Source organism: Mustela lutreola, chromosome 1 (assembly GCF_030435805.1).
Source record: "Mustela lutreola isolate mMusLut2 chromosome 1, mMusLut2.pri, whole genome shotgun sequence".
NCBI classification, from domain to species: Eukaryota; Metazoa; Chordata; class Mammalia; order Carnivora; family Mustelidae; genus Mustela; species Mustela lutreola.
In genome coordinates, this window is record NC_081290.1 from 238,564,824 (window position 1) to 238,574,543 (window position 9,720).

General features: G+C 45.4%; 1 protein-coding gene across 1 annotated transcript; it reads right to left on the reverse strand.

Moving 5' to 3' along the window:
- Positions 1-8,281: 8,281 nt before the first annotated feature.
- On the reverse strand, positions 8,282-9,247 carry LOC131821909 (olfactory receptor 10Z1-like). Its single transcript, XM_059158275.1, has one exon. The coding sequence runs from the start codon at positions 9,245-9,247 to the stop codon at positions 8,282-8,284; it is 966 nt and encodes a 321-aa protein (XP_059014258.1).
- Between the last annotated feature and the right edge of the window lie 473 nt (positions 9,248-9,720).

The window sequence follows — 9,720 nt, forward strand, 5'->3', positions numbered from 1 at the left end:
ACTGCGCCCTGAGGAGGGCACAGGGAAGGAGATCTACCCATCCACCGCCAGTCTCCAGAATTAGCTTTGTCAAGGTCTCTTTAAGGGTCTGGTTCGTTTTTCTCTACTTGCCTGGAACTCTGAGGCCGGTAGGCACAATGTAGTTTCCAATTAGTGCTTACAGACTTGGCCAGTGCCTGTGAGACTGAACTCACAAATGCAGGGCTATTGTCTGACCTGATCGTGAGAGGCAGCCCAAACCTAGGAATTATTTCTTCTAATAGCTTTTTGGCTACCACTCCTGCCATCTCCTATTTGGCGGAACAAGCCTCTACCCAGCCTGAAAAGGTATCTACAAAAACTAACATATACTTGTGCCCATATTTTCCAGGTTTCATCTCTGTAAAATCTATTTCCCAATAAATTCCTGGTTCCTTACCTCTTTCTCTTTTCCCTCTTCCCATTCTAGTTCTTCCTGCATTAACTGCCAGGCATTGAGCACATCTATCAACTACATCCTGAACCATATGCCCTAATTTAGAAACCTGGCACTGCTTGCCTATAAGCTCCTTGAGTCTGCCTGTCCCCAGATGAGCACCCTGATGTATCTGGTCTACTAACTTCTTACCTAGTCTTTGAGGAAGAATTAACTTTTCTGTTTTAGTCTTAGCCCAGTCCGTTTCATAGTCCAATTTAGCCCATTTTTGTAAACACTTTAAATCTTCCTCTGAATAGTCTGGTTTTTCTGGTAGGGCTGGAGCCGGGAGTGTAACCAGCTCTTGCACTGTCTCTTGGGCTGCTTGCTTTGTGGCTTGATCTGCTAATTGGTTTCCTTTTGAAATCAGATCAGTCCCCTTTTGGTGTCCTGGACAATGCAGAACGGCCACCTCTTTTGGGTCCCAAATAGCCTGGAGGAGAGTCAATATTTCTCCTCTGTTTTTAATTCCTTTTCCTTCTGCTATTAATAGGCCCCTTTCTTTATAAATAGCCCCATGTATATGGAGAGTAGCAAAGGCTACCTGCTATCTGTATAGATGTTGCTGGTTTTACCTTTGGCCATCTGCAGTGCCTTAGTGAGTGCAATCAGCTCCGCTTTCTGCGCTGAGGTTCTGTGTGGCAGAGCTGCCATCCAGAGTTCCTGCTCAGGGGAAACCACTGCAGCCCCCGCATACCTCTTCCCATCAACCATGTAGCTACTCCTGTCTGTGAATAGAGTCATCTTTGCATCCGGGAGGGAAATGTCTCTGAGGTCCGGCCTTATTCCTGTGACTTGGGTTAGGACCTCCCCACAGTCGTGTGGGTGGTCAGCTAGCTCCTCTGGTAGCAACGTGGCTGGATTTAGCACCACTTGAGGCTGGAAGGTCACTTTTGTTTCGTTGAGGAGGAGGGCCTGATACCCTGTCACTCAGGTATTTGTCATTCACTGATAGTCCAGAGAAGGCCCTCAATAGTGTGGGTGGTGGTCAGGATGAGACTTTGACCCAAAGTCAATTTACTTGCATCCTTGACCAGGAAGGCCATGGCAGCCTTTATGCAGAGGCAAGTGGGGAACCCAGCCACTACTGGATCTAATTTCTTGCTAAGATAGGCTACTGGCCTTTGCCAAGGCCCCAGAGTCTGAGTCAAAACTCCTTTGGCCACCCCTGCTTTTTCATCCACATATAAGTGGAAGGGCTTGGTAACAACTGGGATGGCCAATGCTGGGACACTCCATAAGGCTGTTTGTAATTCCCAAAATGCTCCTTCTGCCTCAGCTGTCTATCATAGTGAGCCCTCCTTTTGCCAGTTTGCAGAGAGGTCAGGCAATCTCCGAAAACCGCGGTATCCACAGCCTACAGTAGCCCACCATCCCAAGAAACTCCCTCATTTGTTGGGGCGTGGTGGGGCAGGGTTATTGAATGATCACCTGTTTCCTGGACTCAGACAGTGAACGCACCCCCTTGTGGAGATAAAGCCTAGATAAGTAGCGTGGCTCTGACAGAGCTGTGTTTTCCTTGCTGACATCCGATATGATTTTTCCTGTAGAGTCTGTGAGAGAGCTTTCACCCCGACCTCCCGCAAACATGACTCATAGTCCTCAGCAGCTATTAGCAAGTCATCAACATACTGTAACAGAGTGACTCCCGGGTTGGAGGTTCTGTACTCACGCAAACCCTAGTGTAGGGCTTCGTCGAAGATAGTGGGTGAATTCTTGAATCCTTGGGGAAATCTTGTCCAGGCGAGCTGGCCTTGGAATCCTTCCTGTGGGTCAGACCACTCAAAAGCAAAGAGGGGCTGAGACTCCCTTGCTCAAGATATGCAGAAAAATGCATCTTTGAGATCTAAGATGGTATACACAGTTCTTTTCAGGCCCAGGAGGGAGAGGAGGGTATAGGGTTTAGGCCCCGTTGTGTGGATATATTCAACCCATTTATTAACTTCCCGCAAGTCCTGAACGGGCAGGTACTCCCCAGTCTCCGCCTTTTTGATGGGCAGCAAAGGTGTGTTCCATGGAGAATTGCAAGGAACTAGGATCCCGTCTCCTCGGAGGCGGTTAATGTTTTCTGATCCCTTGCTTTGTTTCCCGGGGGAGGCAGTACTCCCACACACGAACAGCCGTGGCCATTGCCTTTAGTTGTACCACCACTGGAGGCCATCCCTTGACCAAGCCAAGGGGCTTCCCTTCTGCCCAGACTTCAGAAAACTCCATTAATGGTGTTTGGAGAAGGCTCCCTTCTCTTGTCTCCTGTGGTTCTGAGACTGGCTCATAAAGAAGGTATGCATCTACTGCTGCCACAAACATCCGCACAGTGGGTTGTCTCAAGGTTACAGTCCTATCTCCTTCTGAGAACTGAATACCAGCTCATAACTTCTGGAAGAAATCTCTTCCCATCAGGTTATATGGGGTATTAGGGAGGACCAAGAATCGATGCTTGACTACGCCTGAGGCAGAATTTAAAGTCCTTTCTGTTGTCCATTTATGTCTTTCTGTGCCATTCGCCCCTTGTACCCAGACTTCCTCTCCAGATAGTTTTCCCATAGGTTTAAGTAATGATGAAAATTGGGCTCCTGTGTCCACGAAAAAAATCAATTGATTTCCTCCCTCCACTTCAATTTTTACCCAAGGTTCGTGGAGGGGCTCCAAACCATGGCCCCTTCAGTCTCTGGAGGCCAGCATGGCCGTCTTCCTTTCAGGGCACTCCCTGGCCCAATGTCCTTTTTCCTTACAATAAGCCCACTGATCTGAATCTAAGCCTTCCTGCCTGCCTTTTCTGTGCTTCGGCTTTTCCTTCCATTTACCATCCCCTACCTGCGTTTTCCCTTTCAATTGACCTCTTTCCCCCTGTCTCCTCCCCACCTCATGTAATACTAAAACCTTAACCACTTTTTTTGTCTGTTTTTCATCATCCTGCGCATCCCTGTTGTTAAACACCTTTTCTGCTATTCCCACTAACTTGGTGAGATTCTTTCCTTCAAATCCTTCAATTTTCTGAAGTTTTCTCCTTATATCTGAGGCTGACTGACTGGCAAAATCAAGATTCTCTGCCTTCTGATTTTCAGGTGCCTCAGGGTCTTTCGGGCTATACATCTTTTTTTTTTTTTAAGATTTTATTTATTTATTTGACAGAGATCACATGTAGGCAGAGATGCAGGCAGAGAGAGAGGGAGAAGCAGGCTCCCCACGGAGCAGAGAGCCCGACGCGGGGCTCAATCCCAGGACCCCATCCCAGGACCCCGGGATAATGACCCGAGTTGAAGGCAGAGGCTTTAACCCACTGAGCCACCGAGGTGCCCCTGGGGCTATACATCTTATAGGCTTCAACAAGCCTTTATAGGAAAGCTCCTGGAGACTCATTCTTACCTTGAGTCACCGCACTAATTCTAGATAAATTTATGGATCTCCTTGCAGTTGCACAGAGGCTTCCCAGTAGAGCCTGGCGGTAGAAGCATAGGCTCTCCTTACCTTCATCAGAGTTTGGCTCCCAGTTGGGGGGTTCCTTCTGGCAGTAGTACTCCATTCACCAGGGATCAAGGTCCTTGCCATGTCTCTCACTTATCACCTTATGGGTTTCTTGCATGATGTGATCCCTCTCTTCTGCATTAAAGAGAGCCATAAGGAGCTATTGAATATCCACTCAGGTGGACTGGTGGGTAAGAAAGACAGTCTCCAAGAGACTAAGTAAATCCTGAGGGTGGACAGAAAAGGATTTGTGTTGGGCCTTCCAGTTGTAGATGTCAGAAGAGGAGAAGGGGATATAGGTTAGGCGGGGGTGCCCTCTCCCATCCAGTAGAGCAACCTCACGGAGAGGCAGCATTGATGCTGATGGAACCGGTGAGGTAGAGGGAGGCAGAGGGGGATAGAGGAAAGGGGAAGGATCAGGGTGGTCTTTCTGCTCTGCTCTGTGGTCCCATAGGTGGATCCCGACCGTGTATGAGGTGGACTGGTAAGGGCTTCTTGGGGCCGAGAGTCAGGTTTAGGGGACAAATGGGGGGGGTGGAATCCCACATCCTCCACATCCGACGGAGGTAGGATGGATGGTCTCCTTCCCTGGTTCCCCCTCATCTTTCTGTTCTGGTTTTGGTGATCTGACCTGCCTTAGGGGGAGAGAGATGGTTTTGTTAGCAGGGGGAAGGTGAGACTTGAGCCATGACAGTGGCTCTTCTATCAGATATCGCCAGGCCATGATGTACGGTATTTGGTCTCGATGGAGATCGAAGACGTTACTCTGGGCAGAGTAGATCTGAGCCAAGGCAAATGTCCCTGCTGGCAGCCACCCTGTGGAGAAAACAGGCCACTCTAATTGGCAGAGTGTTTTTAGTTTTCCCAGGTAAACCTTGTCACCCAACTAGGTGGCTTTACCTTGATAATCCTTGAAATGCTGGAGAAGAAGACTTAGCGGTGTCACAGGTCCCTTACTCCCCACTTGCTCCATTTCTCCAAGGACAATAAACAACACAACGGACAACAAAAAGACAAGACAAAGACAACCGCAGGCCCAGCAATCCTCATCCAGAGCCTGCTGCTCGTGGGGACTTTCTTGGTCCCCTGCAAACACAACAAACAACAGACAATAAAAGGAAAAGACAAAGACAACCGCAGGCCCAGCGGTCCTTACCCAGAACCTGCCACCACCAGTGCGGACTTTCTTGATCTCCTGACCACCTAGGGGGACTTGAACCCCCTGATGATCTACCAGTGGAGGGATGGGGCGTCCCCGCATCTACTCCAGCCCTGGGGAGCATGGCTGCATCTAGCTTCTCCCTGGTGGGCTATACCCTGGAGCTCTGCAACCAGACAGACAGACAGGATCCCAAGATCTTAACCTCTGGAGGCTTTACTCCCAAAATTCTGATGCTGGCTCCATTATCCTCATTTGATCCCAGAGAGCCCCCAATGCTGGATCCATAATCAAAGGAACGAGACTGATACAAAGCAAAGGTCAAGCAAAGCTTTATTTCGCACCAAGCATTGATAATCAAACTGACTAGTCAGGATCGTCTCTTACAAAGAGCCTCACAGCCTAACTTTTATAGAGCAAAGGCCATGTGGTTGAGCCTGGCTACACACAGGTGGCTAGTAGATATTTGAACTAACCTATCACCTTGGTCAGAATTGGCGCTCAAAAGGCGGGGCCCACTCTCCTGTAGCTAGGGAGACAGTATGCATGCTCCACTGATTGGCTGTCTCCACCTGGCCTGGCCTGCCCTTATATCTGGGCTTTGCAAGTAAGTTCCTCTAGGAGGGGCAGGATCAATCTAAGTTTACTGCATAGGGTCAATCTAAATTTACTGCATAGGGTCAATCTAAGTTTACTGCATAAACAACAAAATGGCTCCTTCTGGCTAAGTAGGCCCTTACAGTGAAAACAACTGAAATTTATTCTCTTAGCAAATTTCCAGTATAAAATACACAATTAACTATTAACATATAATGCTGTATTTTACATCTCTACAACATACTTATTCTACATAATGGCAACTTTGTACTCTGAGTAATGTCTCCCCATTTCTGCTACCTCCCCAACCCTGGTAACTACTGTCAGGATTTCCTTCTTTTTATGGCTGCATAATATTCCACAAGTATAAATACCACATCTATTGACATGATTGTGTGGTTTTTATCTTTCATTCTGTTAATGTGGTCTATCACACTGATTGGTTTGCATATGTTAAAACAAACTTGCACTTTATCCCACTTAGTCAAAATTGAGACTGAAACAAGGAGATTAACAAGTTTAAGATGATTAAATGAGGAAATAGAGACTTTCATGCTAACTAGGGGACGTTTGTGAAAATGGAATGGTAACGTATGTGAATGGCTGGTCAGTGAAATTCTAGCCAAATTTTAATTCAGTGTTAAACAAAAAATGGGATCCAGACCCAATAGGCTCTGACACCACCTATAATCAATGAAGCTGTGATGTGAATCCCAGTTACAAGCCCTTCAGGAGCGCTCCTCACCTTTCACTCTAGCACAACCCCATGTTTCCTCTCTTGAGACTCTTCCTTGCAGGGTTCTCTCCCAAGATGCTTTGCTGCCATTCTGGAATCTTCACTCGACCCATCAGCTTTACAGAGTTTGTTCTCTACTTCTTCATTTTAACTAATCCTTGTTGTCTGAGAAGGGCACAATTGTTTCTCAGCTCTGTCGAAAAGAAGTTGCTCACTTCCTATTCTGCATGCATCAGCAACAAGCTGATATTTTCCTAGCTTCTTACTGTATTTCTAAGTCATTTATTTGAATATTTATGATAAAATATTTTTCTCATTGACACCAATCCTATCCAGCAGTATACAGTTGACCCTTGAACAAGGTAGAGATTAGGGGTACTGACCTCCACATAGTCAAAAACCACATGTAACTTTTGACTTCCCCTAAAACCTAATTGGGGTGCCTGGGTGGCTCAGTTGGTAAAGTGTCTGACTTCCACTCAGGTCATGATCTCAGGGTCCTGGGATCTAGCCCCACTTGGAACCCCACAAGGGACCCCACACTCCTTGCTTAGTGGGAAGTCTGCTTCTTTCCTTCCCTCTTCCTCTGCCCCTCTCCCCTTCCCGTATGTGTACACGCACACACACGTACTCTTTTTTTCTCTCTCTCTAATCTTTTTTAAAAAGTCAATTAACACTATTTTGTATGTTATATGTATTATATACTGTATTCTTACAACAAAGTAGGATAGATAATAGAAAATGTTAAATTAACAAGGGAAGAAAATACATTTACAAGACTGTACTGTATTTATTGAAAAAATCCCTATATAAGTGGACGCATGCAGTTCAAATTTGTGGTGTTCAGGGGTGAACTGTACTATTGTCCTTGGTTGTTTACTGACAATCCAGTTTCTTCTCATTTGTTAGCAAATTGCCACCAGCCTCTTGATCTTTTTCCCATCTTCATCCCTCAGTCCTCCAACATTGGCAACTTCACACCATGTGGCTATGCCACTGGACAGTATGACCTCAAAATGCAGTAGCTAACATCTTACATAGTCCACATGAGAACCTTATTGCAATGACCTCAATTAGATTCTCCAGTTATACATAGCACCTTCCACTTCTGTGACTTTCAAAAATTAGAAGCTTTGATTTGTATACTCTAACTCAAATAGCATTTGAATTCATTGCTTTTTGAGGACTCAGTTAATTGTGAAACCATCTAGCCTACTCCTTTGCTGGGGTATAGAAGGAAGAGCTCTCTGACAGACTTTTCTATATTATTCCTGAAATCTCATATGTTAAAAATATCTCCTTTGCAGTAATTTTCATCTGTTTTTTTCCAGAAATTCACCCATTCTGATCTAAGTTTCCTTATGTCTTTGAATAGAGCTGAACAAGGCCTTTCTTAAAATTCCTTGAAATTTCTCTGTATTGTGGCCTTTCATTCATTTCAACTTTAAGACTTTGTAGTTTTTCCTTTTTAAAGTAAATTAGTGATTTTCCTTTTCTCTTGTTGGCTTACTCTCCCTCTATTTCATTTTTCCTTCTTTTCCATTTTGGTAGAATTTTTTCCTTCCAGAGGCAACAAAGGTTATGAAGATTAGTTTTCCAAACTGTTTTTCGATATGTTTACACATACACATATATGCATGTGTATATATGCATGTATATGTGTATATGTACATATATGTGTAATAACATTTCAAAATATTTTTCTCATTTTAAAAATTTTAAAACTATGTCTGGTTTTGTAGTAGGAAAGAAGTGTGACCAGGGTATATCAGGCAGTTATGATGAACTTTAATTGCTTTGTACACAAAGTGATTATTTCATTGGAAATACTCCACTTTTCCACTTTTATTTATCAGCAGTCTGCACATTTTTAAGTGTTCCGTGTTCTTTTATTCACCATCTGAGGGATGAGCCTATCTGTCTTGCCTAGTACCTTCCTTAGGGCCATCTGCATTTCTTTGTTTCTGAGACTGTACACGATGGGGTTAAGCAGAGGTGTCAGCACTGTGTATGTGACAGCCATCAGCATGTCCTCACGGAATGAGTCCCTGTCCTTGGGCCTCAGGTAGACAAAGCCAGAGAATCCATAGTGTATGCACACCACGGTGAGGTGAGAGGAGCAAGTGGAGAAGGCCTTATACCTCCCTTGGGCAGAGGGCATCTTCACAACTGTGGACACAATGAAGACATAGGACATCATGATGAAGACAAAGCTGCCCGCCAACACAAAGGCAGAGAGCACAAAAATAGCCATTTCCTGACGGAAGGTGTAGTCACACGCAAGGCACACCACAGGTGAGATGTCACAGAAGAAGTGCTCGATGATGGAGTCACAGAAAGACAAGTTGAATACAATGATGACAATGCACAGAGAAACCAGAAACCCAAGCATCCAGGAGGCCATGATGAACTGAAAGCAGATCTTATGGGTCATCAAGATGGGGTAGTGCAGTGGGTTGTGAATGGCAGTATAGCGGTCATAGGACATGGCAGCCATGATGAAGCAGTTATTGCCTCCCAAGCCAAAGAAGAAAAACATCTGCATGGCACACCCAGGAAGAGAAATGGTCTTGCTGTCAGATAGCAAGTCCGTTAACATGCGAGGGATGACTGCCATGGTGGTACAGGTTTCTGAAAAGGACAGGGCACAGAGGAAAAAGTACATGGGGGTGTGAAGGTTGTGACTGAGCTTGATGGCCACCATTATGGACACATTTGCAGCTAGGATGGTCATATGGGAGAAGAAGATCATCGCAAAGAGGGGACCCTGCAAGTCTGGGAAACTGGAAAATCCCCACAGAAGGAAGGTGCTCACTGTGGTGTGATTGCCCATCATTCAATAGGCCCCGTAAATTTCTCCCACAGATGTCAACATTCTTGAGGTCAAGACTCAGAAGACTGTAAAAAGCACTGAGGTCTCCTGGCCTTTAGTCAATGGCTCTTTGGCAACGACAAGACAACTCTTAATGAGAGAGCCAGAGAAATGGGAGGTAAATCCACCTGACTGAATTCGAGGTCAGAGTGATGAGAAGAAAGATTCTAGTAAAGAATCCGCATAAATGCCCTAGAGTGGTGGAAATACATTCTGGAAACCCCTGCATTTACCACCCATTTCTGTCTTCTACAATCAGAACCTGCAAGGAAGAGGGAAATAAGGAAGAAAAAAAGCCTGTTTTCTCACCTATAGGAGTATGAGAACTAACAGGTATAAGGTGTGTGTGTGATCTAATCCTAGCTTAGCACACAGAAGTACCGAACAACATTGACTGAATCAACACAACTTTAAGAAGTAAAAGATTTTGAATGGCT